General features: G+C 42.2%; 3 protein-coding genes across 3 annotated transcripts; all 3 read left to right on the top strand.

Moving 5' to 3' along the window:
* The first annotated feature begins 402 nt into the window (after window positions 1–402).
* Window positions 403–1,954, top strand: LOC119727863. Its single transcript, XM_038199937.1, has one exon. The coding sequence runs from the start codon at window positions 455–457 to the stop codon at window positions 1,952–1,954; it is 1,500 nt and encodes a 499-aa protein (XP_038055865.1). The 5' UTR covers window positions 403–454.
* A 3,030-nt stretch (window positions 1,955–4,984) lies between these two features.
* On the top strand, window positions 4,985–7,213 carry LOC119728812. Its single transcript, XM_038201211.1, has one exon. The coding sequence runs from the start codon at window positions 5,471–5,473 to the stop codon at window positions 6,911–6,913; it is 1,443 nt and encodes a 480-aa protein (XP_038057139.1). The 5' UTR covers window positions 4,985–5,470; the 3' UTR covers window positions 6,914–7,213.
* A 3,299-nt stretch (window positions 7,214–10,512) lies between these two features.
* On the top strand, window positions 10,513–15,958 carry LOC119727862. Its single transcript, XM_038199936.1, has 4 exons — window positions 10,513–12,740; window positions 13,709–13,966; window positions 14,413–14,667; window positions 14,823–15,958. Exons 1-4 carry the CDS (start codon window positions 11,162–11,164, stop codon window positions 15,140–15,142), a joined length of 2,412 nt encoding a protein of 803 aa, XP_038055864.1. The 5' UTR covers window positions 10,513–11,161; the 3' UTR covers window positions 15,143–15,958.
* The last annotated feature ends 2,564 nt before the right edge of the window (window positions 15,959–18,522 follow it).

The following is an 18,522-nucleotide window of genomic DNA, read 5'->3' as shown; positions in this document are numbered from 1 at the left end:
ATTAATAGGTGAGTGCAAAATTGAAGAATTTTGTTTTAATCTGTTCTGATTCAGTGAAATTATTACGCTTAACACCGCTCAGGATCAATGATGTACAGGTTTTTACTGTTAAACAAAAATTCCAGAGGCCTACCCCTTATTGAATACAGCTTCACAAAAATTGCCTGACGGCCGTTAATAAGGCAGTCTTGCGGAGGGGGTTCCCCGAGTGAGACATCCACTGATGACTAATGTGTGCCGGAATTGTTTGCGTGGTAAGTGAAACCGAGTTGAAAAGGTCAACAGGTTTTCCCACATGAATGTCCCAAGAATCGGTTCAAGAACTTGAGGCTGATCCTATAGTTAACCTGATGACGAGGAGTGTTGCCAACCAGAACAGCAGTTGAACACTGAAGTCGAAGCTATAAGGTTCAACTCACTCTATATTCTTATTCGCGTTTTGCTTTTGCAGGCCATGGATCTTCACGTGCCAAACGCTCAGGCTGTTTCGGATTATTTCCGTCGCATCCTGACGGATATCCTCGAAGAACTTGTGAATAAGGTTCCCGATAGATACACATCCAATACTGAAATTGTCAAGCAGTCGTTGAGAAAAATCTCCAATTGGTACAAAAACGGACTCCGCTTTGCCAATTCAGATTTGCGTTCTGACTGGAATGACCCGGCCAACCGCTGTGCTTACGCGTTTCTTTACTTGATGCACCATTGCTATCTCGTGTATGGCTCGCTTCAGTACTCGGATGAGGTCACAAGAAGTTGGCGCAACAGGAGCAGTTTGAAGGTTTGCAGCATCGGAGGCGGGCCTGGGTCGGACATGGTTGGCTTAACAACCTTCCTCCGTAACAAAGGAATCTTCCCGCCTTCTCTGGAATGCCTTGTCTTGGATCTGTACCCCAACTGGAAAGACACTTGGGACACGATATACACCCACCTACCAGAGACCTTTACTGTAACTTACCACAGGTGTGATCTGGTCAGAGACACAAGACTCCACACTAGAGATCTACAGTTTATCAAACAGGCTGATATCATCACACTGTCTAAATCTTTCTCAGCAGTGTCTGCTTTCTACCGAGCCAACCACGCCAAAGGCGCTTTCCTTCGGGATGTTCTCCAGCAGACCAAACCAGGCTGCTTCGTTCTGTACATCGACAATGACTGCGGCGGTTGTACTCAGTTTCAGCGGGACTTCGCATCCCGAGCCGGTATGGATTTAGTATTTGAATTCCGCGGCAAGCCCACTTTTCCAAAGGGGGCGTATTCATATACCATCCGAAAGTACCACAATCTGTTCGAATTCAGTCCGATGCGCTCCTGCGACGTGAATATCCAGTTATTCCGAAAGAAGGGAGCAGTTCAGTCTGGTCATGCCGTCAGAATTGAGAGTAATCCAACCGGCCAATTGAGGGCCAAGAGTTCCTCCAAGCGGGCTGCAGTTCCCCAAGGACCCCCCGTGGGTATCTCAAGTTCCTCTCGGAGTACACCCCACCATGATGTGATTTCCAGCTACAACAGCGTCCATGGAATCGCAGTAAGAAACACCGTAACGTCACGACCAACATCCCCGCACTACTCGTCAGGAATTCCGCGGGCTGCAAGCAATGTCTACCCAGCATATTCCACCTATAACCAACCATACTCCTCTCACCGTACCGCGACCGTGGAAAGACCCTCATTAGGAAGCTACAGAACACCAACAACCCCAGCTGACTCCAGCCACGTCAATATCTCTGTGATCTCCCATCAACCCAAACGAGTTGATCAAGCACCCAAGCCAAGCAATTCAGCACTTGTCCCTAAGCCAAGCAAGCAAACATCCAACCGACAAGCATCTCGTGTCGCAAACACTTACCCTAACAGTTATCGGTCAAGAGACGAAAGACAACATCAGGACGATGAAGATGAAACCACATTGTCCAGATATTGCTGCCCACAGGCATGCACAATTTTGTAAGCCTCTCGAGTCTAGAGTGTTCACCTGCATAATTTTTTTTAGATAAAAATTTTCATGGACTTGATTCAAGTCTGTAGACCTTCTATATATATGGAGTCTTCGAATATACGTTTTTAAAAATAATTAAGAAATTAACAATTTTTGTATCCATCGTTTGTTCAGACGTCAGTTTTTGAAAGTTATTTAATGCAGGGTTTGTGGGCATAGAGTTATATTAAAATATAACTCTATGTTTGTGGGAGAGTGTGGCTGAGTGGTTGGGTTCCCGACTCATAATAAGAGGGTCAGGGGCTCGAATCCCACCGCTGGTAATTATGTTGTGTCTTTGGGCAAGCCACTTCATTCCCGGCAGTTTTCTCTTCACCAGGAGTATAAATGGGTACCGGCATTAGCTGGGGAATAACCTGCGATGGACTGGAATATCCCAGGGTGGGGAGTAGAAATATTCTCAGACGTTTCGTGCTACGGACACAGAAGATAAACGCCGGCCTGATGGGCCACATTGGCTCGTGACATACTATACTACTACTTTTGTACAGTACACGTCGCTTCATTTTGGATGATTCAATCTGTTTTGTGAATGAAGATGATTCAGGAATCAGCACTCTTATTTGGATTTGTATATTTTCATTGTCGCTGTAAAAATGAAGTTTTTAAAAATGTATATGTTTTATTGTTACAGTATAGAGGATCAGTATGATTGCAGTGCCTTTCTCTGTCTTTATGCACATTCCATTCAATAATCAGAAATCAATCAATCGTTGCAAGAAAAAGGATATAATGCCACGTTTGTGTAACACACAAATCGGGTTTTGTTTCAAGACTTTTACCGGATTCAATTAAGTTATCCAACATTATCTCTTATAAATAATTAATTATAGAAATCAACCTTAATCTGATGAATTTTAAAACGCAGCAAATTTAGTGGAATAGACAGTTACATAAGCAACCTTCGATTTTTAGCAAATTAATCTCTTCAATTTTACGCAACTTCAAGTTCTTTTGAATTCGTAGTTCCTGTGCATCGGCTATTTTTACCTATTGGTATGGCTGTTGTCATTTCTACGCTGCTAGCTCTTCTTGTTTTGCCCCTGTATTTTGTTGTGCCCTTTTCCCTCGATGATATTCGACCTATACATGTAGTATGTATTATACGGCTTAACCTTTGTCGACGCGACCAACATGCCGCGTCTATAGCTAGCTATGTAGGCTTACTAGACACAATGTTCATGTTTTGTCAATTATTGTTCATTATCAAGTATACTGCAAGTACAAGAGGGTCAGAGTTGAAAGCTGAGGTAATTTCCCCGATGAGAAATGCCGTCTTTGCAAATAAACGAGGCTGTACATCTTTAGAACTGAGTGGTGCAATAATAGCATTCATTCGTGGTATTGTTTCTGACCAAAAAATATATTCTGTGCGAATTAAGTATAGGGGCCTACACCGGCACGCCAGCGTTTATTCAGGGAATTAGAAATAACTGAAGTACATCATAATTGTACTGAGCTTTACGGGAAATGTTGGCTTTCTAAAACTACATGTACTGGAATTCTGGAAAGCAACTATTGTACGCGGTATGTATTTCATAATAAAGTTTTGTCAGAACGTATCGGAAAGAGTGAGCAACTTTTCAGGATGATTGAAACAAATCTTTTGTCTTTCGAATTTCAAGTTAACTTTGGGTTTGAAATCGCAGGATAAGTCGTCGTAACGTTTGTAAGTCATAGGTCGATCATGCTGTTACTGGAAGTTTAAATTTATCATTTCACCGAATAATAATTCCCATTTTAACGGCCTACATGAAAACATCACTGGAACATGACTCTAAAATACAGTGCACATGGCCGCTGACGTGCTACACTCCTTCGTAACACATATCAATTGGTAGACTGGTTCCCGTCCCCGAAAAATATGGGGACCAGTACCTAGAGCTCGCATTTAAAGCCATTGGTTGGATTACCTCTACGCGCACAGCATGATTGTTAATTTTTTAATCACTTTCAGCTTTGGGCATGACTCTTGTCTTACCCCAAACTGAACTAAACTTAATTCCATCTTTACGCAAAATCGCCAGTGTCTCCATGTAGGCAACTTTCAAGCACTTCAACTGCATGTTTCAAATACTACAATGCCCTCTATTTATTTATACTAGAGACAATTTCGAATTCAGCGAAAATCGAAGCATATCATCAAGTCAGAAATTGCACATTGATCGGACCATTACCATTTTGCAACAGGCTGGTTCCGCGCAAACATTACCGTTGCGATTTAGAATACAGGAGGGGGGATTAAGACCTATACACGTCGTGCATATAATTTGCATACATTGTTTCGTGTAATCTACACCGCCAGCTATCGGACCCCATATTTCAAGTCCGAAGGACAATGGGGTCAGGGAACCAAACTACCTCATAAGGTTGCGTATACTGTACTTCCGCGTTGATATTCCCGTTTCTGATGCGGGATTTTCCAAACTAAAGACGACGCAAGATATTTTGTGCTCATAATAATATCGTGGTACTGAAAACCGCAGCCTGAGTGACGCAAGACAAGGACAAGCTATCATTCGGCCACTATTCAGTAAGGTGAGTAAAAGGTTTTGTTTAAATCTGTACTGATTTTGAAATTATTTCGCTCAATTGACGCAGCTTGGATTAATGTAGAGGCCTTTACTGCTTAACAAAATCCAGAGTTTGTATTGTCTGCCCGGACCAACCTCGTTCCCAGGATGTCAAGCAGTACGCTCCCAACACTACCTGCAATTGGAAATGAGGTTAAAATAGTACGCTCTGGGGACGAGGCTGTACCCGGAAATCTTCACAATTAATAATGCAGTCAGGCATAAAGGGAGTACTAATTATCTCAACACACCGTCATCACACGATAGTTCGTCAAACACAAAAAAATAAGCAGCGCGGTTTGCCGCCATCTTGCTTCGCACGGTGCCTGAACTATGTCATTTGTTTAAGGATGGGTGTGAGCACGTAATCGTGTTTGCCAGATTCACATAATGGGTGGCCCGCTGAGGCAACATGGCTGCCCTTTTTTCAGAGCTGGACGAAGAGACATATTTTCTTGAACAAAACACGCTTAACCTCCTGGGTTTTTTAAGCCAAAATATCCTTTTGGTCCATACTTTACAGTTTAGTATCACATAATGTTGTCAATTTGGAATGTGTTTAGAGGTACGGTGAAGATAACGGTGACGGTGTGTATGTTGACAGTAATTAGTATATGACCGGGCGGAGGGGGTTCCCCAAGTGAGAAATCCGATGATTGTGCATTATTATTATGTGCCAGAATTATTGTTTGCGTGAGTGTATAACCAAGTAGAAAACTAAACATGTTTTCCACATGATTATATCAAGAACCGGTTAAAAAAAGAGCAAAGGCTGATCCTGCACGCTTTTCTTTTTACCGATGCCGAAGAGTATTGCCAACCAGAACAGCAGTTGAACACTGAAGCAAGGTTCAACTCACTCTATATTTCTATTCGCGTTTTGCTTTTGCAGGCTATGGATCTTCCCGTGCCAAACGCCCAGGTTGTTTCGGATTATTTTCGTCGCGTCCTGACAGATATCCTCGAAGACCTTGTCAATAAGGTTCCCAATGATGGATACACATCCAATACTGAAATTGTCAAGCAGTCGTTGAGAGAAATCTCCAATTTGTACAAACACGGACTCCGGTTTTCCAATTCAGGTTTGCGTACTGACTGGAATGAACCGGCCAACCGCTGTGCTTACGTGTTTCTTTACCTGATGCACCATTGCTATCTCGTGTACGGCTCGCTTCAGTACTCGGATGAGGTCACAAGAAGTTGGCGCAACAGGAGCAGTTTGAAGGTTTGCAGCATCGGAGGCGGGCCTGGGTCGGACCTGGTTGGCTTGACAACCTTCCTCCGGGTGCATGGCATCTTCCCGCCTTCTCTGGAATGCCTTGTCTTGGATCTGTACCCCAACTGGAAAGACACCTGGGACACGATATACAACCACCTACCAGATGCCTTTAGTGTAACTTATTGCAGGTGTGATCTGGTCAAAGACACACAACTCCACACCCGAGATCTGCAGTTCATCAAACAGGCTGATATCATCACAATGTCTAAATCTTTCTCAGCAGTGTCTGCTTTCTACCGAGCCGACCCCTCCAAAGGCGCGTTCCTTCGGGATGTTCTCCAGCAGACCAAACCGGGCTGCTTCGTTCTGTTCATCGACAATGAATACAGCGGTTGTACTCAGTTTCAGCGGGACTTTGCATCTCGAGCCGGTATGGATTTAGTATTTGAATTCCGCGGCAAGCCCACTTTTCCAAAGGGGGCATATTCATTTACCATCCGAAAGCACAATAGTCTGTTCGACTTCAGTCCGATGCGCTCCTGCGACGTGACTATCCAGTTATTCCGAAAGAAGGGAGCAGTTCAGTCTCGTCAAGCCGTCAATTCGGCTGTTCCCCCTGTGGGTATCTCAAGTTCCTCTCGGAGTACACCCCACCATGATGTGATTTCCAGTTACGACGTCTTCCACGAAATCGCCATAAGGAACACCGTAACGCCACGAGCAACATCCCCGCAATACTCATCGGGCATTCCGCAGGCTGCAAGCAATGTCTACCCAGCATATTCCATCTATAACCAACCATACTCCTCTCACCGTACCGCGACCGTGGAAAGACCCTCATCAGGAAGCTACAGAACACCGACAACCCCAGCTGACTCCAGCCACGTCAATATCTCTGTGATCTCCCATCAACCCAAACGAGTCGATCAAGCACCCAAGCCAAGCAATTCAGCACTTGTCCCTAAGCCAAGCAAGCAAACATCCAACCGACAAGCATCTCGTGTCGCAAACACTAACCCTAACAGTTATCGGTCAAGAGACGAAAGACAACATCAGGACGATGAAGATGAAACCACATTGTCCAGATATTGCTGCCCGCAGGCATGCACAATTTTGTAAGCCTCTCGAGTCTAGAGTGTTCACCTGCATAATTTATTTTAGATAAAAATTTTCATGGACTTGATTCAAGTCTGTAGACCTTCTATATATATGGAGTCTTCGAATATACGTTTTTAAAAATAATTAAGAAATTAACAATTTTTGTATTCATCGTTTGTTCAGACGTCAGTTTTTGAAATTTATTTAATGCTGGGTTGGTGGGCATAGAGTTATATTAAAATATAACTCTATGTTTGTGGGAGAGTGTGGCTGAGTGGTTGGGTTCCTGACTCATAATAAGAGGGTCAGGGGTTCGAATCCCGCCGCTGGTAATTATGTTGTGTCCTTGGGCAAGCCACTTCATCCCCGGCATGTTATCTCTCCACCAGGAGTACAAATGGGTACCGAAATTAGCTGGGGAGTAACCTGCGGTGGACTGGCATTCCGGGGTGGGGAGTAGAAATATTCTTAGTCGTTTCATTCTACTGACACCGAAGATAAACACCGGCCTGATGGGCCACATTGGCTCGTGACAGACTATACTACTACTTTTGTACAGTACACGTCGCTTCATTTTGGATGATTCAATCTGTTTTGTGAATGAAGATGATTTAGGAATCAGCACTCTTATTTGGATTTGTATATTTTCATTGTCGCTGTAAAAATGAAGTTTTTAAAAATGTATATGTTTTATTGTTACAGTATAGAGGATCAGTATGATTGCAGTGCCTTTCTCTGTCTTTATGCACATTCCATTCAATAATCAGAAATCAATCAATCGTTGCAAGAAAAAGGATAAATGCCACGTTTGTGTAACACACAAATCGGGTTTTGTTTCAAGACTTTTACCTGATTTAATTAAGTTATCCAACATTATCTCTTTTAAATAATTAATTATAGAAATCAACCTTTATCTGATGAATTTTAAAGCTTAGCATTTCATGGAATAGACATGTTACATAAGCAACCTTCGATTTTTAGCAAATTAATCTCTTCAATTTTACGCAACTTCAAGTTCTTTTGAATTCGTAGTTCATGTACATCGGCTATTTTTACCTATTGGTATGGCTGTTGTGATTTCTACGCTGCTTTTCTTGTTTTTGCCCTGTATTTGTTGTGCCCGTTTCCCTCGATGATATTCGACCTGTAGCATGTTTTTAATGGCTTAACCTTGGTCGACGCTGCCATAATTATGTACGTGTATGCCGCGTCTATGTAGGCTTACTAGACACAATGTTCATGTTTTGTCAGTTATTGTTATCATGTATACTGCAAATACAAGAGGGTCAGGGTTGAAAGCTGAGGTAATTTCCCCGATGAGAAATGCCGTCTTTGCAAATAAACGAGGCTATAAATACACTCCTTTAGAACTGAGTGGTGCAATGATTCGTGGTATTGTTTCTGACAAAAAATATATTCTGAGCGAATCAAGCAATTTATTCAGGGAGTTAGAATTTCTAACTCCCTGAATAAATTGCTTGATTCGCTCAGAATATTTCTAATAGAAATGAAGAGGATCATTACATTGTACTGAGCTTTACAGGAATTGTTGGCTTTCTAAAACTACATGTACTGGAATTCTGGAAAGCAACTTTTGTACGCGGTATGTATTTCATAAAAAAGTTTGTCAGAATGTATCGGAAAGAGTGAGCAACTTTTTCATGATGATTGAAACAAATCTCTTGTCTTTCGAATTTCAAGTTTACTTTGGAGTTCGAAATCGCAGGATAAGTCTTCACAACGTTTGTATACAGTCATAGGTCGAGTCATGTTGTTACTGAAAGTTTATCATTTCACCGAATAATAATTCCCATTTTAACAGCCTACATGAAAACCTCACTGGATCATGCATGACTCTAAATTACAGTGAACATGGCCGCTGACGTGCTACACTCCTTCATAATAAATAGCAATTGGTAGACTGGTTCCCGTCCCCTAAAAATGTGGGGACCGGTACCTAGAGGGAAAATACAACATTTGCAAACATCAAAAAATAAAACCACCAAATCATTTTGAAATACCTTGCTGGACTGTTAGTGAATGACAGTGTAAAGCATCCTGTAAAATCATGGCACCTGGTATACTGTCATTTTCAAGAAAAGTGGTATTTTTGTATCAATTTCCAACGCTGATCGGCCGACCAGCGTTGGAAAAAACTGGCTTTTTTTCAAATACTGGCCCCAGTTGACCATCGCACTTGTTTGCAATCGATTACACACCTATGAACGGGTACAAGCCAGCTAGACTGGTTCTCTGACCTTACGATTCCCCAATGTATGTACACTGCTCTGTTTCTTCTTAAATGGAGTCAGGGAACCAGACTACAAGAAAATGATTGTTTTTCTTGGTTTTTATAGCATTTTCGAACCCAAAACCTCAAAAAAGTCAGTGTAACTATATTTGCTAAATATTTCCAACCCCCCAATTCCATCCATTTCTGAAAATTACAGCAAAAGCAAATGAAGTATATTCCCTTTAAAGCCATTTATTGGACTACCTCTACGCGCACAGCATGATTGTTCATTTTTGAATCACTTTCAGCTTTGTGCATGACTCTTGTCTTACCACAAACAGTAACTCAACTGAACTTTATTCCATCTTTACGCAAAATCGCCAGTGTCTCCACGAAGGCCACTTTCAAGCACTTAACTGCAGATAGGTTTCAAATACTACAATGTCCCTCTCTATATTGATAGTAGCTATAGAGACAAATTGGAAGTCAGCGAAAATCGAAGCATATTACCACATGTCAGAAATTCCACATTCGTGGACTATTGCCATTTTGCAATAGGCTGGTTCCGCGTAAACATTACCGTTGTGATTTGGTATACAGGTGGCGGGATTCAGACCTATACACATCGTGCATATAATTTGCATACATTATTTCGTGTAATGTAATCCATGTATGAATCACCGCCAGCTATCGGACCCCATATTTTAAGTCCAAAGGACAACGGGTTCAGGGAACCAGACTTCCCCTATGAGGTTGGGTATACTTCCGCGTTGATAATGATATTCCCATATCTGATGCGGGATTTTCCAAAGACGACGCAGTTTTTGATCATAATAATATCGTCGTACTGAAAACGAAAGTGACGCAAGATGAGAGCAAGCTATCATTCGGCCACTATATAACAGGTGAGTAAAAGTATTATTTTGTTCAACTCTGTATTGATTTTGAAATTATTTCGCTCAATTATTGACACTGCGCAGCTTGGATCAATGTAGAGGCTTTTACTGTTTTAAAAAAAAATCCAGAGTTTGTATTGTCAGCCCAGACCAACCTCGTTCCCAGGGTGTCAAGCAGTGCGCTCCCACCACTACCTGCAATTGGAACGAGGTTGAAAATAGTAAGCTCTTGGGACGAGGTTGTACCCGGAAATCATTAATAATGCAGTCAGACGGAGGGAGTACTAATTATCTCAACATACCGTCATCACACGATAGTTCGTCAAAACACTGTCAACACCTCCAAAAAAACATTATAAATTGACAAAATAGGCAGAACTGTAAGGCATAAACTATAAGATAATTTCCATCGGTTTTAGGTTTAATTTCGTTCATGAAAACGGACAGTTTTTTTTTCACGCGAAAATTTTTTTCAAAGCAGTGCGGTGTACCGCCATCTTGCTTTGCACGGTGCCTGAACTATGCCATGGGTGTGAGCACGTAATTGTGCATGCCGGATTCACACAATTGGTGCCCTCTGTTGGTTTATTTTGTAATTTTATCACCCCTTCAGCATAATGGTTTCGTCCTCACTGCCCGCTGAGGCAACATGGCTGCCTTTTTTCAGAGCTGGACGGAGAGACACATTTTCTTGAACAAAACACTGCAATTTTCAGACGCTTAACCTCCTGGTTTTTCTTTTAAGCCAAAATATCGTTTTGGTCCTTACTTTACGGTTTAGTATCACATAATGTTGTCAATTTGGAATGTGTTTAGAGGTACGGTGAAGATAACGGTGACGGTGTGTATGTTGACAGTAATAAGTATATGATCGGGCGGAGGGGGTTCCCCCAGTGAGAAATCCGATGACTGTGCAATATAATATTATTATGTGCCAGAATTATTGTTTGCTTGAGTGTATAACCAAGTAGAAAAATGAACATGTTTTTCCACATGATTGTTTCAAGTGCGGTTACTAACAAAGGCTGATCCTGCATGGTTAACGCTTTTCTTACGAGGAGTATTGCCAACCAGAGCAGTTGAACACTCCAGCAAGGTTCAACTCACTCTATTCCTATTCGCGTTTTGCTTTTGCAGGACATGGATCTTCCCGTGCCAAACGCTCAGGCTGTTTCGGATTATTTTCGTCGCATCCTGACAGCTATCCTCGAAGAACTTGTAGATAAGGTTCCAAATCATGGATACATATCCAATACTGAAATTGTCAAGCAGTCCTTGAGAAGCATCTCCAATTTGTACAAAAGCGGACTCCGGTTTGCCAATTCAGGTTTGCGTTCTGACTGGAATGACCCGGCCAACCGCTGTGCTTACGTGTTTCTTTACCTGATGCACCATTGCTATCTCGTGTATGGCTCGCTTCAGTACTCGGATGAGGTCATAAGAAGTTGGCGCAACAGGAGCAGTTTGAAGGTTTGTAGCATTGGAGGCGGGCCTGGGTCAGACCTGGTTGGCTTGACAACCTTCCTCCGGATGCACGGCATCTTCCCGCGTTCTTTGGAATGCCTTGTCTTTGATCTGTACCCCAACTGGAAAGACACTTGGGACACGATATACACCCACCTACAAGATACCTTTAGTGTAACTTACCACATGTGTGATCTGGTCAAAGACACACTCGGACTCCACATTCGAGATCTGCAGTTCATCAAACAGGCAGATATCCTCACACTGTCTAAATCTTTCTCAGCAGTGTCTGCTTTCTTCCGAGCCGACTCCTCCAAAGGCGCTTTCCTTCGGGATGTTCTCCAGCAGACCAAACCGGGCTGCCTCGTTCTGTACATCGACAATGAATACAGCGGTTGTACTCAGTTTCAGCGGGACTTCGCATCCCGAGCCGGTATGGATTTAGTATTTGAATTCCGCGGCAAGCCCACTTCCCCAAAGGGGGCATATTCAGATATCATCCAAAAGTACAATAATCTGTTCGAGTTCACTCCGATGCGCTCCTGCAACGTGACTATCCAGTTATTCCGAAAGAAGGGAGCGGCTCCGTCTGGTCCCCACTCGGCTGTTCCCCAAGGATTCCCCGTGGGGATTTTTTCAAGTTCCTCTCGGAGCACACCCTACCATGATGTGATTTCCAGCTACGGCGGTTTCCACGGAACCGCAATGAGAAACACCGTAACGCCACAGGCAACATCCCCGCAATTGTCATCGGGCATTCCGCTGGCTGCAAGCAATGTCTACCCAGCATACTCCACCTATAACCAACCATACCCCTTCGACCATACCACGACCGTGGAAAGACCCTCATTAGAAAGCTACAGAACACAGACAACCCCACAGACAACCCCACAGACAACATCTCGTCTCACGAACACTACCCCTGGCTGTTATGGTCAAGTCGTTCCACAAGGACCCCCCGTGGGGATTATCTCAAGTTCCTCTCGGAGTCAGAGCACACCCCACCATGATGTGATTTCCAGCTTCAACAGCGTCCACGAAATGGCCATAAGGAACACCGTAACGCCACGAGCAACATCCCAGCAATACTCCGCATCGGGCATTTCGCGGGCTGCAGGCAATACCTACCCATCACATTCCCCGCAATACTCATCGGGCATCACCCGGGCTGCAGGCAATACCTACCCAGAAACTGCTGCCAGAAACCGACCATATTCCTCCCACCAATTGAGGACTAACACCGTGGCTAGCCAAGGTAAAATAAAAAATATTCTGTCTTTAGTGCATATTATTCCTTGTCGTGAAGACTACTGTGATCACTCATAGTAGGCCATGGTGTGCTTTTGTGAGTTTAATTCTAAATAGCAGCATTTTTAATTTTGTTATTAGTGCTACTTCAGTGTATTAACAAGTGTTATTAGGGGCCTACTCCTGTTGCTTGCCTCCTGGGTTGTTGTACTTAATTTTAAACCCTTTTGGACATTTGCACTACATTATGAGTATGAATTAAAAAATTGTGCATTTCACCTGTCAAATCTCACCCCATGAGACGTTTGATTTTGTTGATCATCATGTCAGATGAACAGTTTAGAAGAATTTGGGTACTACTAGTCATATGCCTGGATTGAATTAGTAAAATGGAAGAACGATTTGGCCATTAAGGATTTCCCAATAAATTCTGGACAGGCCTATGAGGAGAAAATGGAAAACTGTATCACAGTTTTTTCTCACAAATTATCAGTCAGCTAGGAAAATTATTATCATTATATTATTATTATTATTATATTAAGATAACACACTAACATGTATAATACGTAAAATTAACGTCAACGTTAAAGTTAGCATTTAAAAAAAATGGTAAACATGACAGTGCAAATGGCAAAAGAACATCTGGTCTCTACCATTTACATAATAAACCACTCTAAACCATACTATACAGGTTGATTTGGCCAGGGTTACTGATAATGTAATAGACTGATGGATAGGACTATTTTTAAAACGATGAGTGTCTGTCCGTAGGGTGGCATGTTATTATTCCGTATAGATTTCGACCATGACTTTCAAACATGGAAGGAGGAAATTATGACTCAGTGCGAGGGTTGCATTGAATGTTTTGGCAAAGCTACGGCAACGATCTTCCCTGATTCAAAATACTGTATCATTCAAGATTAATATCAACTTCCTTTTCCGCCTAACAAATTAACGGTTTTTTTTCGCACGCAGATGTAGACGAATTTGATGACGAGGTGCTTGAGAACGTTGCCAACCTGCTCGACCAAGCCTGGCCGACAGTCGCGACTTATCTGAGTTTTGATGACGATGAGTGCCAGGCTATTATTGAGGCTCACCCAGGCCGCATCAAGCAGCAGGCCCTTCAGATGCTCACTGCATGGAGGGCGGGCTACGCTGGACCAGACATCTTGGCTGAACTGAAGGGGGCACTCAGGGCAGTGGGACTACACACACTACTTCCTGAGCTCGGTAGGTTTAACCGTCATTTGAAAACTTCTTGTTTATACCTTCTTGAATTATTGGATTCATCTTTAGCACCATTGCTCATGCCCACAGTGATGCAGGCTGATTCACTTGCTGCACAGAATGTCGTACGAAAACGCAGAGGGTTATCAGAGAGTCGATCTACTTGATTCAACCACAGAGCAAGGAACAGATCTATAATTCAACTGCGTCCTGATAGGGGGAAATATTTCAAGGATCACCATGGAAAGCAGCATAACACGGACAACGACATTTTTTTTTTACAGACACAGCATCGAAATGTGTGTCATCACTGTCAGTCTACAAACAACTCATGTGTAGAATTCCCCGTAAAAACAAACAAACAAATTGCATGCACAAACCCTCCTCGTCGACCGCACTTACATATAATCACTGCTCATACAATTTGTACACAATTTGTGAATAAACAGGTGGGAAAATTCTGGAAAATCCAACACTCCAGAAAGTAGCAGAGAGTGTCGGCAACAAGTGGAGGAACTTAGCGCACTATCTTTCGTTTGACGTCGAGCAGTGTCGAAATATCCAAGCAGCATTCGCCACGACCAGGGAGCAAGCAGGTCAGATGATTGCGGCATGGAGGCAGAGCTTTACCGGTGATAATCCAGTACAGTTCTTGGCTACAGCGCTCATCGCTATAGGGCATGACGATCTTGCCAGAGAGCTTGGTAAGAATCACATATTACCTTTAAATTGGATTTGGAAATGTTAATTCTTTGGGTATGGACTTGGAAACCAATAGGCAAATTCCTATAGACGAGGTGTCCACTATATATGTAGCCAATTAATTTGTATACAATTTGTATAATTTGTGATAAAACAGGTGAGGAAATACTGGAAAGTCCAACACTCCAGAAAGTGGCGAGGAGCGTCGACAACAAGTGGCTAAGGTTAGCGCAGCATCTTTCGTTTGACGTCGAGCAGTGTCGAGATATCCAAGCAGCGTTCTCCACGACCAGGGAGCAAGCAGGTCAGATGATTGCGGCATGGAGGCAGAGCTTTACCGGTGATAATCCGGTACAATACTTGGCATTAGCGCTCATCGCTATAGGGCGTGACGATCTTGCCAGGGAGCTTGGTAGGAACAACACATTTCCTCCCAAAAAAGCCCCCTCTACTGCCGCATTCATGCCCCTAGAATGAGACCCCTGGCTACGCCTCTGCCCACCATACCGCGACTGTATGGGTCTTCATTAGGGAGCAACAGAACACCGAACCCCAGCTGACTCCAGCCACATCAATATCTCTGTGATCTAAGTATAAAGTAAGTAAGTAAGATCTCCCATCAACCCAAACGAACGGATCAACCACCCAAGCCAAGCAATTCAGCACGCGTCCCTGAGCCGATCAAGCAAACACCTCACCGTACCGACAAGCATCTCGTGTCTCAAAGACTAACCCTAACAGTTATCGGTCAAGAGACGAAAGAGTAAAGACAACATCAGGACGATGAAGATGAAACCACATCATCCAGAAACTGCTGCCCACAGGCATGCACAATTATGTCAGCCCCTACATTAGTATAGAGGTCGTCTGTATTAATTTTTTGAATAAATATTTTCACGGACTTGATTCATGTCTGTAGACCTTCTATATCGGGAGTCTTGGATTATATACGTTTTTAAAAGAATAAATACATTTTAAACCTAAAGCAGCCGGGTTATTATTGACAATCTCACAGCCAGGGGGCGGGTTCCGCCCCCGCCCCCCCCCCAGATCTCGGCCATAGAGTGACGAGAAATTACGAAACTCGGTGCATTTATAGAACAACTTAATATGAACATACCCAAGAAATTTCATGACTAGAGTTTAAAACCTGTCTCGCCCTGAAAAGCAATTTATTGTGTGTTTTGACTGTTTGGAACAACAACGAAAATGACACAGAATACATGTTTCAGAAAATGTCACCAAATGTAGTACACAATATTTTGATTAACAACCCTGGTTAGGCAAACAATGTGATTTATAAAATCTACTTTTTAAAATATATATATAGGACTTTGTTGCATATTGGTAACGTTTAAACTAAGATTTCATCGCTGGCGATGTTTGAAGACAATTGTGACGACGATTGTTGAAATCGCATTTTTTGGACGAGACCGGTTTTAGGGTCATTGTGTTTAAATGGTGATATTCGTTGTAGGATCGACAGTTTTCAGTAATTCTGTAATCTAAAAGTAGCTTATGAAATTGGCTTTCCAGTCATTTATTTTTGGTGCTATATATTTTTTTAAATATGAAATATAATTTTTTTTGAGTTCCACTTTTTTTAACTCACCCTGTACATAGTATTACTACTGGGGAAATTCGGCGCCGAAAATTCTTTCCCTGCGCGGTAATCCATGGTCGGAATTTTATGTTTTGGAATCAAAAGATGCGCAAGACTCGATGCTAAAAAGTCAGGAAAGCTCGCGTTGGGGAAAAAAGTTTTTTTTGCAAGGGTATCGCGGAAGAAGTGGAGGGGGGGGGGGGAAGGCGGATTTCGCCCCGGCCCTTTTAGGGTTAAAATGTATACGGGGTAATATCCACCGTTTGTTCAGAGGTCAATTATTTAAAGTTATTTGGTGCAGAGTTTGTGGGGGAGTGTGGCCTAGTGGTTAGGGTTCGGGTTCGTGACTCATGACCAAAGGGTTATGGGTTCGAATCCAGCCGCAGGTCATGTTTTGTGTTCCTGGGCAAGACACTTCATCCCCACTTGCCTCTCTTCACCCAGGAGTATAAATGGGAACCGGCATTAGCCGGGGAGTAACCTGCGATGGACTAGCATCCCATCCAGGTGGAATAGAAATATTCTTAGTCGTTTCATGCTACTGAAACTGGAGATAAACAGCGGCCTGATGGGCCACATTGGCTCGTGACAGACTTTACTTAGTTTTACTACTACAATTTGTACAGTACACTGAAAAAAATTGCCTGGGTTAATTTTACGCAAGAAAGGGTGAAAACTGCAACTACCCAAAGTTGGGTTGTTCTATAACCAATTGTTTTGGTTGGAATTTCTGTTAACATCAACCAAAACTTGTGGTCATACAAGTCAAAATTTAATTTGGTCTTGTATGACTACAACTTTTGGTTGAATTTAACAGAAAATACAACCCAAACAATTGGTTATAGAACAACCCAACTTTGGGTAGTTGCAGTTTTCACCCTTTCTTGGGTAAAATTAACCCAGGCAATTTTTCAGTGTACGTGCACTTTATTTTGGATGATTCAATCTGTTTTTGTGAACGAAGATGATTCAGGAATCAGCAATTTTATTTGGATTTGTAGAATTTTCATTGTCGCTGTAAATATGAAGTTGTAAACAATTGTATGTGTTTTATTGTTACTGTACAGGATCAATATTGTTGATTGCTGAGCTTTTCTCAATATAATATGTACATGTCATTCAGTAATCAGAAATCAATCAATCGTTGTATAGAAAAGAATATAATGTCACTTTTGTGTACCACAAATTGTTTTTTTCTTCAAGACTTTTAATACTCAGATTCAAGTAATCCAATATTATGTATATTGTAATAATTAATTACAGAAACCAACCTTAACCTGTTGAATTTTAAAACGCAGCATTTTCGTGGAATAGCCAGTATATAAGCAATCTTGGATTTTTAGCAAATTAATCTCTAATTTTACATAACTTTCTTATGAATTCGAAATTCCTGTGCATCGGCTATATATTGCCACCTATAACTGTTGTATCTACGCTGCTTTTTTTCCCGTTCATATTTTTTTGCCCTTTTTCCTCGATATTATTTGACCTGTGTATTGTATGGCTTTAACCTATGTCGACGCGGCTATAATTATGTACGTGTACGCCCCGTCTGCGTAGGCATTGTGAATTCATGCATGTCAATTATTGTTAATGTTATCAAACATACTGCAAATACACGAGGGTCAGAGTTGAAATTTCTGCTGATGTAATGTTCCCAATGAGAAATAATGTCTTTGTAAATAAACGAGGCTATATAAAGATTCACCTTTAGAACTGAGTTGTACAATAACAACATTCATTCGTGGTATTGTTTCTGACAAAAACATACATTCTGAGCGAGTTAAGTGCATGTATAAGTGCATAAACACACCGGCACGTTTATTCAGGGCATTGGAAATAATATTGAAGCGCATCGTCATGTACCTGAGCTTTACAGGAAATTTTGGCTTTATAAAACTACATGTACTGGAAAGCAACTATTGTACGCGGTATTTGTATTTCGTAATAAAGTTTGTCAGGATTTATCGGAAAGACTGAGCTCTTTTCAGGTGATCATTGAACAAATCTCTTGTCTTTCGAACTTCATTGTCTTTGGGGTTTGAAATCGCTGGATAAATCGTCACAACATTGTATATGTAGGTCTAAGTCGAGTCATGCTGTTACTGGAAGTTCAAATTTCACAGATAACAATGGCACCTTGGAAGCGCTTTGCGACTGCCGAGGATGAACCCTCCGAATTCTTATACTGACACAGCTCCCATAAAACTCTACATGAAAACATCACTGGAACATGACTTAAACCCCCCCCCCC

The sequence above is a fragment of the Patiria miniata genome, unplaced genomic scaffold (genome assembly GCF_015706575.1).
Source record: "Patiria miniata isolate m_02_andy unplaced genomic scaffold, ASM1570657v1 HiC_scaffold_20, whole genome shotgun sequence".
Classification (NCBI taxonomy): Eukaryota; Metazoa; Echinodermata; class Asteroidea; order Valvatida; family Asterinidae; genus Patiria; species Patiria miniata.
This window is presented reverse-complemented; position numbering and strand designations above follow the sequence as displayed.